Source organism: Salmo salar, chromosome 08, assembly GCF_965601325.2.
Source record: "Salmo salar chromosome 08, fSalSal1, whole genome shotgun sequence".
NCBI classification, from domain to species: domain Eukaryota; kingdom Metazoa; phylum Chordata; class Actinopteri; order Salmoniformes; family Salmonidae; genus Salmo; species Salmo salar.
Window position 1 is genome coordinate 29095413 of NC_138298.1, and position 17996 is coordinate 29113408.

At 40.7% G+C, this 17996-nt stretch overlaps 1 protein-coding gene across 1 annotated transcript; it reads left to right on the forward strand.

Annotated features, from left to right (window-relative positions):
• The first annotated feature begins 278 nt into the window (after positions 1 to 278).
• Positions 279 to 5617, forward strand: LOC106610449 (C-type lectin domain family 4 member E). Its single transcript, XM_014209828.3, has 5 exons — positions 279 to 580; positions 1461 to 1550; positions 4630 to 4826; positions 4975 to 5075; positions 5243 to 5617. Exons 1-5 carry the CDS (start codon positions 478 to 480, stop codon positions 5388 to 5390), a joined length of 639 nt encoding a protein of 212 aa, XP_014065303.3. The 5' UTR covers positions 279 to 477; the 3' UTR covers positions 5391 to 5617.
• The last annotated feature ends 12379 nt before the right edge of the window (positions 5618 to 17996 follow it).

Genomic DNA, 17996 nt, shown 5'->3' on the forward strand with positions numbered 1-17996 from the left:
TGTTGACCAAAAATAACTTGTGTTTGTTATTACAAATCACTTATATTATTAGGCCAAAAAAACATGATTAAGAGCTAGAAATAAAGCACGGAACAGAATGAACAAGGAATGAAGAGGAAGTTACACACAACTGTCTTGTCCACAAGGCTGAATCTCAAATAGCATCATATTCCCCATGTAGTGCACTGTATAGAGAATAGGGTGCCATTTGTCTCACACCTACAGCCTTCTTATTGGTGGATAGAGACTTGAAACATCCTGTTGTGGGCCACAGACAGAGAATAGAGAAGTACAAGATTTAGACACATCAGACCAACTACTACTCAGTCAGTTAGAAAGGTAATCATACAGTAAGTCAATACTGTAAGTAAAAGTAAGTTTGAATCATAAATATTACAATAAGAGATCAGACAGACTGAATTTCTTGATTAATTCATTGATTGGGGTAATCATTGATATTTGGTGCTGTTAGTTAAGATGGCCGAGTACGTCAACAAACAGGTGATTGAATTCAACAAAGTTACTGAAGAAACCCGGAACAGAGCAACGAGGAGTGTAAAGACTGAAACCCATCTCTCAGGTAAGAACTAAGAATTATGTTTATCTTAGTCTCTCACACAGTAGCTGAGGCACGCAGGCAGGTCTGCACGTACAAACCGAACGCATTCACACACCCACACAAACACATGCTAATACCACACACTAGAAAAACACAAGTACATTTTTATTGTTCTGTCTTCTGGGTGGTTCAGTTGGTACGGAGCATGGTGTTCAAAACCTGCTGGTACACTAAAATCTATCAATTGAACGTATTTTTTTATTCCAGTTACTGGAACTATTTAAATAAGATTAATTGAAAATATATATTTTTTTTTTTGCAACAACACAGTGGATAACCCACCACTGTTTTTGGTAAACAGCTGAGGAGCTGTAGAAATGTAACCACTCTCAAATTCATAGAGAGAGCTACAGTATGTCTGCAAGGAGTGACCATTCATGATCAAAATGATAGTTTGAACCATTTCAGGCTATGCACTGTTTGTTTACAATTCCACAGTTTATAATTCCATGGTAAAACAAGTTTATATTTGGGTTTTGATGGGGTTATACAGTTAAGCTAAGATCATGAGGTATTTCTATGTTACATTTTTCAAGAATACATTTGGTAAATATCATTCATTTAAATTAATGTTAAAAAATTGATATAAAAATCGCAGATTGACCCTTTAAATCATGCTACGCTATATATTTCTTCATACAGTAGCTTCCTGTTTATCCGATGTGAGACGACCACAATTTTGAGCAAACTGCTGCTGGAAAACCAATGATACGTCGGAAATGTTTGGTTCTCAGAATAAGTTAGGGATCTGTGGGATGATGTATGTTCTGTTTAAATCTGAATCATTAGTGATGATGGTGTTTGTGTGTGTGTCTGTTGCCGTGTGTGTGTTCCTCTGCAGATGGAAGACTCTACAGGCTGGCTGCTGTGTGTTTTGGAGTGCTGTGTGTTCTACAAGTCACTCTCAACATCTCCCTGAGACTGGCTTTCTGTGAGTCAGGCTATTCTCTTTTATAATGCACTACATTTGAACAGGGCCGATAGAACAGATATGTATGTCATTATCACACCATAGTTCTGTTCTCACAAACCAAGGATCACAATTCAGACTTACAGACGTTACATAGCTTATGGGACCAGTAGTTTGACAGTATTGTTGAAACACAAACAAAAATAATGACAACACCACAACCGTTATGTCCCAAATGGCGTCCTATTTGACCAGGGCACATAGGGCACTAAGGAAGGAACAGGGTGTCATTTGGAACACATCCAATTCCCTGTCTTTCAGTCCACTCCAACAGAGAGAGAGAGAGCAGTTAACCTGTTGGGGATAGGGGGCAGTATTGACACGGCTGGATAAAAAACGTACCCGATTTAATCTGGTTACTACTCCTGCCCAGTAACTAGAATATGCATATAATTATTGGCTTTGGATAGAAAACACCCTAAAGTTTCTAAAACTATTTGAATGGTGTCTGTGAGTATAACAGAACTCCTATGGCAGGCCAAAACCTGAGAAGATTTCAAGCAGGAAGTGGCCTGTCTGAGAAGTAGTGTTTCATCTTGGCTCTTTTTATTGAAGACTCAGGATCTGTGCAATAACGTGACACTTCCTACGTCTTCCATAGGGTCTCAGAGCCCGGGAAAACGTTGAACGATATCGAGGCAGGCTCTGGCTGAAACACTTTATCGCTTTTCGCAAGTGGCCAATCAGAGTACTATGGGCTTAGGCGCATGCCCGCTTCGACCGAATGCTTTGTTTTCCTTTGTCTGTTTATCTAAACGCAGATTCCCGGTTGGAATATTATCGCTTTTTTATGAGAAAAATGGCATAAAAATTGATTTTAAACAGCGGTTGACATGCTTCGAAGTACGGTAATGGAATATTTAGAATTCTTTTGTCACGAATTAGGCCATGCTCGTAACCCTGATTTAGCCTTTATGATAGTGTCTAGAACGCACGAACAAAACGCCGCTGTTTGGATATAACGATGGATTATTTTGGACCAAACCAACATTTGTTATTGAAGTAGAAGTCCTGGGAGTGCATTCTGACGAAGACAAAAAAGGTAAGAAAAATTTTCTTATAGTAAATCTGACTTTGATGAGTGCTAAACCTGCTGGGTGTCTAAATAGCTAGCCCTGTGATGCCGGGCTATCTACTGAGAATATTGCAAAATGTGCTTTCACCGAAAAGCTATTTTAAAATCGGACATATCGAGTGCATAGAGGAGTTCTGTATCTATAATTCTTAAAATAATTGTTATGCTTTTTGTGAACGTTTATCGTGAGTAATTTACTAAATTCACCGGCAGTGTTCGGTGGGAATGCTAGTCACATGCTAGTCACATGCTAATGTAAAAAGCTGGTTTTTGATATAAATATGAACTTGATTGAACAAAACATGCATGTATTGTATAACATAATGTCCTAGGGTTGTCATCTGATGAAGATCATCAAAGGTTAGTGCTACATTTAGCTGTGGTTTGGGTTTATGTGACATTATATGCTATCTTGAAAAATGGGTGTCTGATTATTTCTGGCTCGGTACTCTGCTGACATAATCTAATGTTTTGCTTTCGTTGTAAAGCCTTTTTGAAATCGGACAGTGTGGTTAGATTAACGAGAGTCTTATCTTTAAAATGGTGTAAAATAGTCATATTTTTGAAAAATTGAAGTAATAGCATATCTAAGGATTTGAATAACGCGCCACAGGATTCAACTGGCTGTTAAGTAGGTGGGACGCAAGCATCCCACCTAGCCCATAGAGGTTAAACGGCTGTTACAACACCACTGGCCTGGCGCAGGATGGAGACCAGCCAGATACCAGTAGTATCATGGATCTGTGTACAGAGAGAGACCAATGCCGGATGAACAGAAACCAGCTGGAGAGGGAGAGAGACAAAGAGAAAATGGACAAAAAAGAGTTTCAGGAGCGTTACACTACCCTGACTACAGAACGGGACAGGTTGAGAGACAGGGTCAGTCTTCTGACCAATGAGAAGGTGGTGCTGGAGGAGAGACTCTCTAGGTGTGGTATGTTGTCAAGTCAGTCACTAGGGCTGCGTCCCATTCTCTACCCTTCCTTCTCCTGAAGTGTATACTTGTTCAGTCATGAATTTAAATGCATTGGACTGGTGCAAGCATATTCATTTAAATCGATGTGGGAGTGTACACTTCGGGAGAAGGGTTTAGCATTGGAATTTAACCCCTGTGTGCACCCTCGTTATGGATTTACAAATAGTTGATGACAATGTTAGAATTTGTTGTTTAATACTTGTTATATACAGTACAGTACAGTATTTCTCTGACAGAGCTAAATATTTATCAGAAAATCTGGAAACCTGACTTGAAGGAAATCTGTCCCAATAATCTCTCCTTTCTCCAGATGTGTGCACTTGTTCACTTCCCTTCATGGATTTCAAAATAAATTACTGGTGTAAGGTTCTTATTTTTCAGACTAAATAACCCACGGACACTAGAGAAGCTTCAACCAAGTTTAATTATTCCCAAAGGTTCTGTGCAGCTGTATTCAGACAACCCAACATTTGTCTCATCCAGATATTTATATCCCAGTTAAGACACTCCTCCTTCTCTCCAATCCTTACATTTTATGGTCCTACAGGAAGAGAGTAAAGAGGGTAACAGGATACCAAACCTTTATTACTCCCTGATGAGAATCTGTCCTCACCTCCTGACCTCAACCCCTCCTTCATCTAATCCACAGATGTCCATCTGTATATCCTGTATCAACACGTTGCTCTGCTCCCGTCCCCCAACACATTCCAACACATTCCACAGCTATCTGTCTTTCTACAGAGACCTAGTCTCTTTTACTATACTCTGCGTCTGATCTATCATGTCTTTAATATCTCGATGTTCAAAATGTCGAATCCAACACTGGTATATGGGAATTCTCTCTAGTGCCCATGTCTACACCAATGCTTTTATATTTGTGGGAAGTAGTGAACGAGTGCACTCTTCATGAGAAAGAAGAGCTTTTTGGAACGCAACCCAGATCTGAATATTTGAAAACCAATATTGCGGACACTGTGTGTTGTCTCTAGGTACTGGAAGAGGGGTGGAAGGGAGGGGCATGGCAGTCCCAACGATGACAACTGTGTTAAAGTGTCCTAAAGGATGGAGGATGTTGGGATCCAGCTGTTACTTCCTGTCTACTGAGAGGAAAACCTGGGAGGAGAGCAGACAGTACTGTCTGAACAGAGGAGCAGACCTGGTGATCATAAACAGCAGACAGGAACAGGTGAGAGAGGGGAGGGGAGAGAGGGAGAGACAGATATGGTGGAGGGGGGGTTATGATCAAACATCCCTTGGTCAGTAATGTATCTTCCAGTATTTAACACGTTGTCTATAGTAGTTGACAATATCTGTTTCTTTCTCACCAACACAAGTTTCTCTTCAACCGCAACAACGGTTTCTGGATTGGTCTGACTGACACTGTTACTGAGGGGACCTGGAAATGGGTGGACGGCAACCCACTGACCACCCCAAGGTAAGAGACTACTGCTCTAATAACACTGACCACAGTGTAAGAGGTAGGACTGATTCTGTGTGTTGTTCGTACTCTAAGTTCTGAGAGAGTTTCCAGTCTAACTCTGTGTTGTTCATACACTAGGGTCTGAGAGAGTGGTCAGTCTAACTCTGTTGTTTCTACTGCAGGTCCTGGGGGATTGGACAGCCTAATGGCGGTGGAATGGAGAACTGTGTGTTGTTAATTCACAGTTCATCAGACCAAGGAACATGGCATGACTATCCTTGTTCATCTAACCGTCCCTGGATCTGTGAGATAGTTCTCTCTCACTTTTAGTTATGATGTTGATTGTCATGCTGAAAGTCATGATACCAGCTACAGTGCCTTCAGAAAGTATTCACAGCCTAGACTTTTTCCACATTTTGTTGCCTACATGCTGAATTTTTAAATGGATTTCATTGAGATTTTATTGTCACTGTCCTACACACAATAACTCATAATGTCAAAGTGGAAATATGTTTTTCAATTTTTTTTACAAATTAATAAAAGATTTAAATCTGAAATGTCTTGAGTCAGAAAGTATTGAAACCCCTTTGTTAATGCAAGCCTAAATACGTTCAGGAGTAAAAATGTGCTTAACCTTGACACATAATAAGTTGCATAGACTCGCTCTGTGTGAAATACAGAGTACAGTATGTCTACATACTCTCCTCTAAATCTAAACAACAATTATTTGTCATATTTTTTCTCTCTTCCTCATTCTCTTAATTTTCTTCTTCCTCCTCTGTCTCTCTGAAGCCTAAACAGGCTAAGGCTCCTTTCTCCCATCTCCTCTCCTCCCGTTTCCTGTCTCCTCTCCTCCCATTTCCTGTCTCCTCCCGTTTCCTGTCTCCTCCCGTTTCCTGTCTCCTCCCGTCTCCTCTACTCCCGTCTCCTCTACTCCCGTCTCCTCTACTCCCGTCTCCTCTACTCCCGTCTCCTCTACTCCCGTCTCCTCTACTCCCGTCTCCTCTACTCCCGTCTCCTCTACTCCCGTCTCTTCTACTCCCGTCTCTTCTACTCCCGTCTCTTCTACTCCGTCTCCTCCCTATTAGAGGAAAAAGTCCACAGTCCTTCCCATTGGACAATATTATCCAATGCGTTTTGAGAAGGAAGCGAATAGAGTGAGAGGATACAAGGAGGAATCAAGGAAGGATGAATTGAGAAAAGACCATGGTCATGTCTGTAATACCACTATTTTACCTCTATGGTGAGTTCATCTCTCACTTTAACCGCTAGCTGGCTTCATCGCCCATTGAGAGAGAGAGCGAGAGAGAGCGAGAGAGAGCGAGAGAGAGCGAGAGAGCGAGAGAGAGCGAGAGAGAGCGCGAGAGAATCAAATGAAATCACATTTATTTGTCACATACACATGGTTAGCAGGTGTTAATGCAAGTGTAGCGAAATGCTTGTGCTTCTAGTTCCGACCATGCAGTAATATCTAACAAGTAATATAACCTAACAATTTCACATCAACTGCCTTATACACACAAGTGTAAAGGAATGAATACGAATATGCACATAAAAATATATAAATGAGTGATGGCCGAACGGCATAGGCAAGATGCAGTAGATGGTATAGAGTACAGTATATACATATGAAATGAGCAATGCAGAGTATGAAAACATATGAAGTGACAATGTTTAATGTGGCTAGTGATATATTACATCAGGATGGCAAGATGCAGTAGATGGTATAGCGTACAGTATATACATATGAGATGAGTAATGTAGTGTATGTTAACATTATATAAGTGGCATTGTTTAAAGTGGCTAGTGATACATTACATCAAGATGGCAAGATGCAGTAGATGGTATAGCATACAATATATACATAAGAGATGAGTAATGTAGGGTAACTAAATGTTATATAATATAAAGTGGCTAGTGATAAATTGATGACATACATTTTTCGATTATTAAAGTGGGTGGAGTTGAGTCTGTATGTTGGCAGCAGCAACTCAATGTTAGTGATGGCTGTTTAACAGTCTGATGGCCTTGAGATAGAAGCTGTTTTTCAGTCTCTTTTGGTGACAAGCCGAATTTCTTCAGCCTCCTGAGGTTGAAGAGGCGCTGCTGCGCCTTCTTCACCACGCTGTCTGTGTGGGTGGACCATTTCAGTTTGTCCGTGATGTGTACAGTGGCCATCAGACTGTTAAACAGCCATCACTAACATTGAGTGACTGCTGCCAACATACTTACTCATCTCTAGCCACTTTAATAATGAAAAAATTATGTAATTAATGTATCACTAGCCACTTTAAACAATGCCACTTTATATAATGTTTACATACCCTACATTACTCATCTCATATGTATATACTGTACTCTATACCATCTACTGCATCTTGCCTATGCCGTTCGGCCATCGCTCATTCATATATCTTTATTTACATATTCTTATTCATTCCTTTACACTTGTGTGTATAAGGTAGTTGTTGTGAAATTGTTAGATTACTTGTTAGATATTACTGCATGGTCGGAAAACTAGAAGCACAAGCATTTCGCTACACTCGCATTAACCTGTTAGGGCTAGGGGGCAGTATTGACACGGCCGGATATAAAACGTACCCGATTTAATCTGGTTACTACTCCTGCCCAGTAACTAGAATATGCATATGATTGGCTTTGGATAGAAAACACCCTAAAGTTTCTAAAACTGTTTGAATGGTGTCTGTGAGTATAACAGAACTCATATGGCAGGCCAAAACCTGAGAAGATTCCATGCAGGAAGTGGCCTGTCTGACAAGTTGTGTTTCATCTTGGCTCTTTTTATCGAAGACTGAGGAACTTTGCTATAACGTGACACTTCCTTCGGCTCCCATAGGCTCTCAGAGCCTGGGAAAAAGCTGAACGATATCGAGGCAGCCTCTGGCTGAAACACATTATCGCATTTGGCAAGTGGCCGATCAGAGTACTATGGGCTTAGGCGCGTGCCCGAGTCGACCCCATGCTTTATTTTCTTTGTCTGTTTCCCTAAACGCAGATTCCCGGTCAGAATATTATCGCTTTTTTAGGAGAAAAATTGCATAAAAATTGATTTTAAACAGCGGTTGACATGCTTCGAAGTACGGTAATGGAATATTTAGAAATGTTTTGTCACGAATTGCGCCATGCTCGTCACCCTTATTTACCCTTCCGGATAGTGTCTTAAACCACGAACAAAACGCCTCTATTTGGATATAACAATGGATTATTTGGGACCAAACCAACATTTGTTATTGAAGTAGAAGTCCTGGGAGTGCATTCTGACGAAGACAGCAAAGGTAATAACATTTTTCTTATAGTAAATCTGACTTTGGTGAGTGCTAAACTTGCTGGGTGTCTAAATAGCTAGCCCTGTGATGCCGGGCTATCTACTGAGAATATTGCAAAATGTGCTTTCACCGAAAAGCTATTTTAAAATCGGACATATCGAGTGCATAGAGGAGTTCTGTATCTATAATTCTTAAAACAATTGTTATGCTTTTTGTGAACGTTTATCGTGAGTAATTTAGTAAATTCACCGGCAGTGTTCGGTGGGAATGCTAGTCACATGCTAGTCACATGCTAATGTAAAAAAGCTGGTTTTTGATATAAATATGAACTTCTTTGAACAAAACATGCATGTATTGTAAAACATAATGTCCGAGGGTTGTCATCTGATGAAGATCATCAAAGGTTAGTGCTACATTTAGCTGTGGTTTGGGTTTATGTGACATTATATGCTAGCTTGAAAAATGGGTGTCTGATTATTTCTGGCTGGGTACTCTGCTGACATAATCTAATGTTTTGCTTTCGTTGTAAAGCCTTTTTGAAATCGGACAGTGTGGTTAGATTAACGAGAGTCTTGTCTTTAAAATGGTGTAAAATAGTCATATGTTTGAAAAATTGAAGTTTTTGCATTTTTGAGGTATTTGAATAACGCGCCACGGGATTACACTGGCTGTTGAGTAGGTGGGACGCAAGCGTCCCACTGGCCCAGAGAGGTTAAGGACAATACAATACAGTCCCACCTAGCCCATAGAGGTTAAATCTGCTAACCATGTGTATGTGACAAATAAAATTTTATTTTATTTTGATTCAAGAGAGTGGTCAGTCTAACTCTGTGTTGTTCATACTCTGGGTTCCGAGAGAGTGGTCAGTCTAACTCTGTTGTTTCTACTGCAGCTATTGGGGGAGGGTGCAGCCTAATGGTGGTGGAGTAGAGAACTGTGTGTTGTTAACTCACACATCATTAGGCCAAGGAACATGGCATAACTATCGGTGTTCATTTAACAGTTACTGGATCTGTGAGAAATAGTTCTCTCTCTCAGTCTCTCTTGGTATACCCTCATAAAACTGACCATCCTACCGATCCTCGACTTCGGCAATGTCATCTATAAAATAGCCTCCAACACTCTACTCAACAAACTGGATGCAGTCTATCACAGTGCCATCCGTTTTGTCACCAAAGCCCCATACACTACCCACCACTGCGACCTATACGCTCTCGTTGGCTGGCCCTCACTTCATACTCGTCGCCAAACCCACTGGCTACAGGTTATCTACAAGTCTCTGCTAGGTAAAGCCCCGCCTTATCTCAGCTCGCTGGTCACCATAGCAGCACCCACTCGTAGCACGCGCTCCAGCAGGTATTATCTCACTGGTCACCCCAAAAGCCAATTCCTCCTTTGGTCGCCTTTCCTTCCAGTTATCTGCTGCCAATGACTGGAATGAACTGCAAAAATCTCTGAAGCTGGAGATTCCCATCTCCCTCACAAGCTTTAAGCACCAGCTGTCAGAGCAGCTCACAGATCACTGCACCTATACATAGCCCATCTGTATACAGCCCATCTATCTACCTCATCCCCATACTGTATTTATTTATTCTGCTCCTTTTGCACCCCAGTATCTCTACTTGCATATCCATCTTTTGCACATCTACCATTCCAGTGTTTAATTGCCATACTGTAATTACTTCGCCACCATGGCCTATTTATTGCCTTAATTCCCTTATTTTACCTAATTTGCACTCACTGTATATAGACTTTTTGTTTTCTTTTTTTCTACTGTATTATTGACTGTATGTTTTGTTCACTCCATGTGTAACTCTGTGTTGTATGTGTCTAACTGCTATGCTATATCTTGGCCAGGTCGCAGTTGCAAATGAGAACTTGTTCTCAACTAGCCTACCTGGTTAAATAAAGTTGAAATAAAAAAATAAAACATCTAATTTAGAATCGGCGTTCTATTTCGCAACAAAGCCTTATTCACTCACGCCGCCAAACTTACCCTAGTAAAACGTACTATCCTACTGATCCTCGACTTCGGCGATGTCATCTACAAAATAGCTTCCAATACTCTACTCAGCAAATTGGATGCAGTCTATCACAGTGCCATCCGTTTTGTTACCAAAGCGCCTTATACCACCTACCACTGCGACCTGTATGCTCTAGTCGGCTGGCACTCGCTACATCTTCGTCGGCAGACCCACTGGCTCCAGGTCATCTACAAGTCTTTGCTAGGTGAAGCTCCGCCTTATCTCTGCTCACTGGTCACGATAACAACACCAACCCGTAGCACACGCTCCAGCAGGTATATCTCACTGGTCATCCCCAAAGCCAACACCTCCTTTGGCCGCCTTTCCTTCCAGTTCTCTGCTGCCAATGACTGGAACGAATTGCAAAAATCGCTGAAGCTGGAGACTTACATTTCCCTCACTAACTTTAAACATCAGCTATCTGAGCAGCTAACCGATCGCTGCAGCTGTACATAGTCCATCTGTAAATAGCCCACCCAATCCACCTACCTCATCCCCATATTGTTTTTATTTACTTTGCTGCTCTTTTGCACACCAGTATCACTACTTACACACCATCATCTGCTCATCATCATCTGCTCATCTATCACTCCAGTGTTAATCTGCTAAATTGTAATTACTTTGCTACTATGGCCTATTTATTGCCATACCTCCTCATGCCATTTGCACACACTGTATATAGACTTTATTTTTCTTCTATTGTGTTGACTGTACGCTTGTTTATTCCATGTAACTCTGTGTTGTTGTTTCTGTTGCACTGCTTTGCTTTATCTTGGCCAGGTCGCAGTTCTAAATGAGAACGTGTTCTCAACTAGCCTACCTGGTTAAATGAAGGTGAAATAAAAAATAAATAATAAAAGGGCCTTGGTCAGGGAGGTGACCAAAAACCCATTGGTCACTCTGACAGAGCTCTATAGTTCCTCTATGGAGATGGGAGACCCTTCCAGGAGGACAACCATCTATGCAGCACTCCACCAAGCAGACCTTTACGGTAGAGTGGCCAGACGGATTCCACTCCTCAGTAAAATTAAATGTGCCTAATTTTTTTTATTAATAACTTTTCATGTTCAAAATTGTGCACTCTCCTCAAACAATAACATTGTATTATTTCACTGTAATAGCTACTGTAAATTGGACAGTGCAGAATTTAAGCTTTCTGCCAATATCAGATATGTCTATGTCCTGTGAAATGTTCTTGTTATTTACAACCTCATGCTAATCGCATTAGTCAATGTTAGCTCAACTGTCCCGTGGATGGGACACTGATCCCGAAGACGTAAAGTATATTTTAGCAATTACATTTACCTTTGATGCTTAAGTACATTAAGTAACAACAATTTTAGCATGTAAATGGTGGGGCAAACTCCCCCCAATTTTACACAACACAACACTAAGCAATACATGAATTGCACAAAAATGGTGGCAAACGGTGCCCACAAACTGTTAGGGCCTACATAAAGCTATTCCAACAGCAGAGTCGCAACAGCAGTCCCACCACCTTACCACCGCTACACCTGGCTATCAACAGCCTTTTTAAAATACATAGCTGATATGGCTAACTTGCTTTTATAGTATAAGTTATGTTCTTCAAGAATCAGTGGGGAAAAATCATTAATTTAAAAGTAAAAAATTGTGACATAGCAATCATAGATTGCACCTTTAGATCATGGTTCAGCTATATTATATCATTTTGGTCATTTCTTCATACAGTAGCTTCCTGTTTATCATAGTTGAGATGACTGCAAGCTTGAGCAAAATGTTGTTGCCTACCCTCAATTTTAGGAAAACCATTGGTGCAAAGGAAATGTTTGGCTCTCAGAATTCTAATCATAATCATTTGTGATTTAGGATGATGTGTGTGTGTGTGTGTGTTCCTCTGCAGATGGAAGAACAAGACTCTACAGGCTAGCTGCTGTGTGTTTAGGAGTGCTGTGTGTTCTACAAGTCCCTCTCAACATCTCCCTGAGGCTGGCTTCTGTGAGTGAGGCTTTGTCCCAAATGACACCCTATTAGCGCACAGATCAAAAGTAGTGCACTAAATAGGGCATAGGGTGCCATTTGTGACACTAATCCATTTTGACCAGGGCCCATAGGACAGATAAGAGAGAGAATATAGTAGACGGCATCGATCAAAATCGTGATTTATGACCCTATGCCCGGCTGGGGCGTACATGCCCAAATAAGGGCATCCGGTCAGGACATCCTGGCGGGAAGGTGTCACGTGGTTAGGGTCATATAGTTGCATCCTGTTCTGTCACGTGTTAGAGTGTATGTTATTTTATATCTATATTGCATCTATTCCTTTGAAGTTGTCATGATGATTGATGTGTAGGGACCTCGTTGAACTGGGGGGTTTTGTTTGAACATTTCAAAGAGGATGGCCCCACACCCCACCTTCTTTATCGCTCTTAGGGTTGTTGTCTATAAAGTAGGAATGTCCGGGGGGTGGGGGATTGTGTTGGAGGCAGACGACTTATAAGACACATGCGGACACAGAACACTAAACAAGATTTTAAAAATAAAACCCTGAACATTAAACAGAAAATTATGTCTCCTAGGCCAATTCTTGGGGTACTACGCCCCTCTTGTCGCGAACCCAAGGATAAAAGCATCGAGGATCTTTTGGGTGAGGCCCCAGATGTGTTTTAAAGCATTTTTGGATACCAGTGATGGCCATATGACTTACATATTCGAACCTGAGTATTCAACTGTGAAGATTTTCACAGACAGCGGCCCCAACCCCCTTTATCAAGCAAAACCCGGGAGTTTTTCTCCTGCACTGCGTATGAGAATGGCTTAAGATACGGCTAGCACTCTGTCAAATTGAACAGGCCCTGAATGGTACAAACATGCCAGGCTATGCATTGGAAGAGCTTGTGGGTGGGCGCGATGATTTGAACGCCATAAGAATCTCTTCAATGGCTTATAGCCCCGACTCCAAAGTGACAATTTTATTATGTGAACAATATGATAGTACAAATGCAACGAAGTCTGTCAGTTCATATGTATTTTCCAAAGCCTGCAAGGATGTAAACTTTTTTATGCCTGTGTTTAGCTTTAAATTGAGGGATTACCCTATGTACATAACCCTGATGAATAAGCTGGACAGTCTTTTCCAAAATCGTGAACAATTACGTCGCTTCTATCCTTAAGACATACACAGAGTCTACATGCAAGACGTTTGATCTATCCCTGGTGTGAAAACTTGCGGAGTCTTGATGCTGGGGTATTGGAAACAGACAGTGGGTGGGGTCAGTGACAACCCTATAACCGGGCCTGTTATCTGTAAGAAAGTTAAAATAAAAAATAATAATGTTTTGTATTAATTATTCAAAGGTCTGTACTAAATATTATGAATTAAATACATGGTATTAATGCTACCCCTTAATGAACGGGAATCTGTCATTTCTTCAAACGTTGTGTATACATAAAAAACATGAATGCATGTTTCAATATTGCACAGTAAAAAAATGTAAGTGATTATTGCATGTTTAAAAAGGTATGTACTAAATATTATGAATTAAATAAATGGTTTTAAAGCTGTATCTCACCTTTAACGAAGGACTCTGCATTTTCGAGCTATCCCCATGCCTGGCCCGGAGAAAAATGGCTTCCTGAAAGACGTGTGCGTGCGCGGGGGGTGTGTGCGTGCGCGGGAGTGTATGTGTGTGTGTGTGTGTGTGTGTGTGTGTGTGTGTGTGTGTGTGTGTGTGTGTGTGTGTGTGTGTGTGTGTGTGTGTGTGTGTGTGTGTGTGTGTGTGTGTGTGTGTGTGTGTGTGTGTGTGTGTGTGTGTGTTTCAAAACAAATAGGTGGTGGGGGTGTGTGTCTCTGCATGGGTGGCTTTTGAAACCAAAAGGCTAGGGCTGTTGTTTAGGATTGTGTGCGTCTCTTCAATTGGGCTTGGGCACTTTCGATTTTATTACCACACAAGCCTTTCAAATGCGTATTTATCTCACCCCCAAGGATGTGGGGCTAAAAAGTTTTTAAAAAATCCCAGGCTGAATATTTCAGGTCTAGACAACCTCCTACGGTTTTAAAACATATGTTATTTTCTAATCAGCGCCCCCCAAGCTGTGCTATGAAGCATAAATACAATATCGGCAGACCGAATATGTCGAGACACTCGCCTGTGTTTTTTCGGTCTCTAGACATTCGGGGGTACTGTATGACCCTTTTAGGCATACAGGATGTCACCTGAAAAAACGGCACCCCCCAGCTCTGTAAGCTCATAGCAGAATATTTCTCGTTAGAGACACGAAGTTGGAGCGCGGCTAGGGAAACAGATACTAGCCAGTCTGTACGAAAGGCTAAAGCGCAACTCAAGACTCCAGGCCAACAGCCAGAAGAGTTATCCGCCCAGAACAGCTAAAAGATAATCGATGAATCCGTCCTAATGGAGCTTTCTGAAGGTGAGTTAGTGAAAATAATATATTAGATTTGGAGAGGTATTTTCAGGGAATTGTATGGATATTAAAAATTTGATATCGATATTCTAAAAAGGATGGACAATGATTTTGAGGTAATATGTCAAATGCACGTATTCTTATAAGTTAAAATGTATATATTTCGTATAAATACCTAATATATATATATATTTCGTATAATATTTGTTTAACGTATGTATGATACCCAGAGGCTACCTGGGCATAATTGATTGGGAACCGACAGCGTTAGACGGGGATTCTCAGAAGCAAACTGCGCCCGGTCCTTTACGTATCTCTTCACCATCACACTATTTTCGACATAAGTGCAAAAATAAAATCCATAATAATATTTATACATTAAAAAACAAAAAGTGGGCACCCTATTTTAAAAGCTATTTTTGTGTTTACAGCGGACAGCCAACAAACAGGGGTACATGATGCATTAGGGACTCTGAACAACTTCGGAGGAGCAGATGAAACAGATGCTATTCTCCCGTTCTGTTCGAACGGCTTTACCCCTTGTGCGCAAGTGCATTGCGCAGAATCACCCTGGCCCGAAAAGTTACTGATTCAAGAAACGGCGCTATATGGACAAGGTATGAAGCCAATATATATGTTACTAGTAATACATATTTTATTATAATTTATACATTTTTATGATTGAATATGTTAAAACAATGACAAATAATGTTTTTTCAGACTCCAATGAGACATGCCCTGCAGAATCTGGAAGGCCTGGTGAAAAAAGTCTAGACCCCAAGGTTTCCGCGATTCGTCAGAACAGCCCGGGTCAAAAAAGCCGAGGTAATTTAATTATGTATTGTTAATATATAGTATTATATCTGAAATGTATTTGACATTTTAACCTAATATATTACATGTTTAACAATCTATTTTTTTGTATATATTATTTTCTTTCAGACTCTTCCCCAGCGTATAACGGCCCAGAAGACCATACACCCCGAGAGCACGCGGAGGATTTCGGCACGTCGGACATTCCCAATAAAACAACGAAACCGGATGATTTCAACGTTTTAACCTGTTAGGGCTAGGGGGCAGTATTTGCACGGCTGGATAAAAAAATGTACCCGATTTAATCTGGTTACTAATCCTACCCAGTAACTAGAATATGCATATACTTATTATATATGGATAGAAAACACCCTAAAGTTTCTAAAACTGTTTGAATGGTGTTTGTGAGTATAACAGAACTCATTTGGCAGGCAAAACCCTGAGACATTTTCTGACAGGAAGTGGATACCTGATGTGTTGTATTACCTTTAAACCTATGCCATTGAAAAACAGAGGGGCTGAGGAATATTTTGGCACTTCCTATTGCTTCCACTAGATGTCACCAGCCTTTACAAAGTGTTTTGAGTCTTCTGGAGGGAGATCTGACCGAACAAGAGCCATGGAACGATGATGGCCCATTAGACACCTGGCGCACGAGTTCATGTTCGGTACCCTCGTTCCAATACGTTATAAAAGAGAATGCATTCGTCCACCTTGAATATTATTCATGTTCTGGTTAAAAAAGGCCCTAATGATTTATGCTATACAACGTTTGACATGTTTGAACGAACGTAAATATATTTTTTCCCCTCGTTCATGAAGTGAAGTCCGGCGGGCTTAGATCATGTGCTAACAAGACGGAGATTTTTGGACATAAATGATGAGCTTTTTTGAACAAAACTACATTCGTTATGGACCTGTGATACCTGGAAGTGACATCTGATGAAGAGAATCAAAGGTAATGGATTATTTACATAGTATTTTCGATTTTAGATCTCCCCAACATGGCGGCTAGTCTGTATCGCAACGCGTATTTTTCTGGGCGCAGTGCTCAGATTTTTGCAAAGTGTGATTTCCCAGTAAGGTTATTTTTAAATCTGGCAAGTTGATTGCGTTCAAGAGATGTAAATCTATAATTCTTTAAATGACAATATAATATTTTACCAATGTTTTCTAATTTTAATTATTTAATTTGTGGTGCTGACTTGAATGCCGGTTATTGGAGGGAAACGATTTCCTGAACATCAACGCCACAGTAAAACGCTGTTTTTGGATATAAATATGAACTTGATAGAACTAAAAATGCATGCATTGTCTAACACAATGTCCTAGGAGTGTCATCTGTTGGAGATTGTAAAAGGTTAGTGCATAATTTTAGCTGATTTTATGGTTTTGGTGACGCCTGTCTTTGAATTGGCACAACATTACACACAACTCTTGTAAATGTACTGTCCTAACATACTCTAAATTTATGCTTTCGCCGTAAAACCTTTTTGAAATCGTAAAACGTGGTTAGATTAAGGAGATGTTTATCTTTCAAAGGATGTAAAATAGTTGTATGTTTGAAAAATTTGAATTTTGACATTTATTTGGATTCAAATTTGCCGCTCTTGAAATGCACCTGCTGTTGATGGAGTGCACCACGGGTGGGACGCTTGCGTCCCACCTAGCCCATAGAGGTTAACCACTTCCTGTCAGAAAATGTCTCAGGGTTTTGCCTGCCAAATGAGTTCTGTTATACTCACAGACACCATTCAAACAGTTTTGGAAACTTTAGAGTGTTTTCTATCCATATATAATAAGTATATGCATATTCTAGTTACTGGGTAGGATTAGTAACCAGATTAAATCGGGTACATTTTTTTTATCCAGACGTGCAAAAGCTGCCCCCTAGACCCAACAGGTTAAATGACATTCCAGAAGTAGACGACTTGCTCCTCTGCGATGCGGCCAACCTTCTTGATTCCTCCAATTCTTATGTAGAAACACCCAAACCTAAAATAGACCAAGCTGGGTTTATCAATGCCTTTTCCAGGGCTCTAAAATCCAGAAATGTCTTGCTACACAAACGAATGATGGATTTACTCGAGCGGCAATACAGTCAGGATCTATCCTTCTGGCGTAGAACAATGCCCCGTTTGTTAAGCAACAAAACGTGACACTTCCTTCGGCTCCCATAGGCTCTCAGAGCCTGGGAAAAAGCTGAACGATATCGAGGCAGCCTCTGGCTGAAACACATTATCGCATTTGGCAAGTGGCCGATCAGAGTACTATGGGCTTAGGCGCGTGCCCGAGTCGACCCCATGCTTTATTTTCTTTGTCTGTTTCCCTAAACGCAGATTCCCGGTCAGAATATTATCGCTTTTTTAGGAGAAAAATTGCATAAAAATTGATTTTAAACAGCGGTT

Bases quoted from the DNA above. Each gene is read 5' to 3' on its own strand.
- LOC106610449 (XM_014209828.3), top strand. From the start codon at position 478: ATGGCCGAGTACGTCAACAAACAGGTGATTGAATTCAACAAAGTTACT. The intron at 581-1,460 runs GTAAGAACTAAG...GTTCCTCTGCAG, and splicing joins GACTGAAACCCATCTCTCAG to ATGGAAGACTCTACAGGCTG. The intron at 4,827-4,974 runs GTGAGAGAGGGG...CACCAACACAAG, and splicing joins TAAACAGCAGACAGGAACAG to TTTCTCTTCAACCGCAACAA.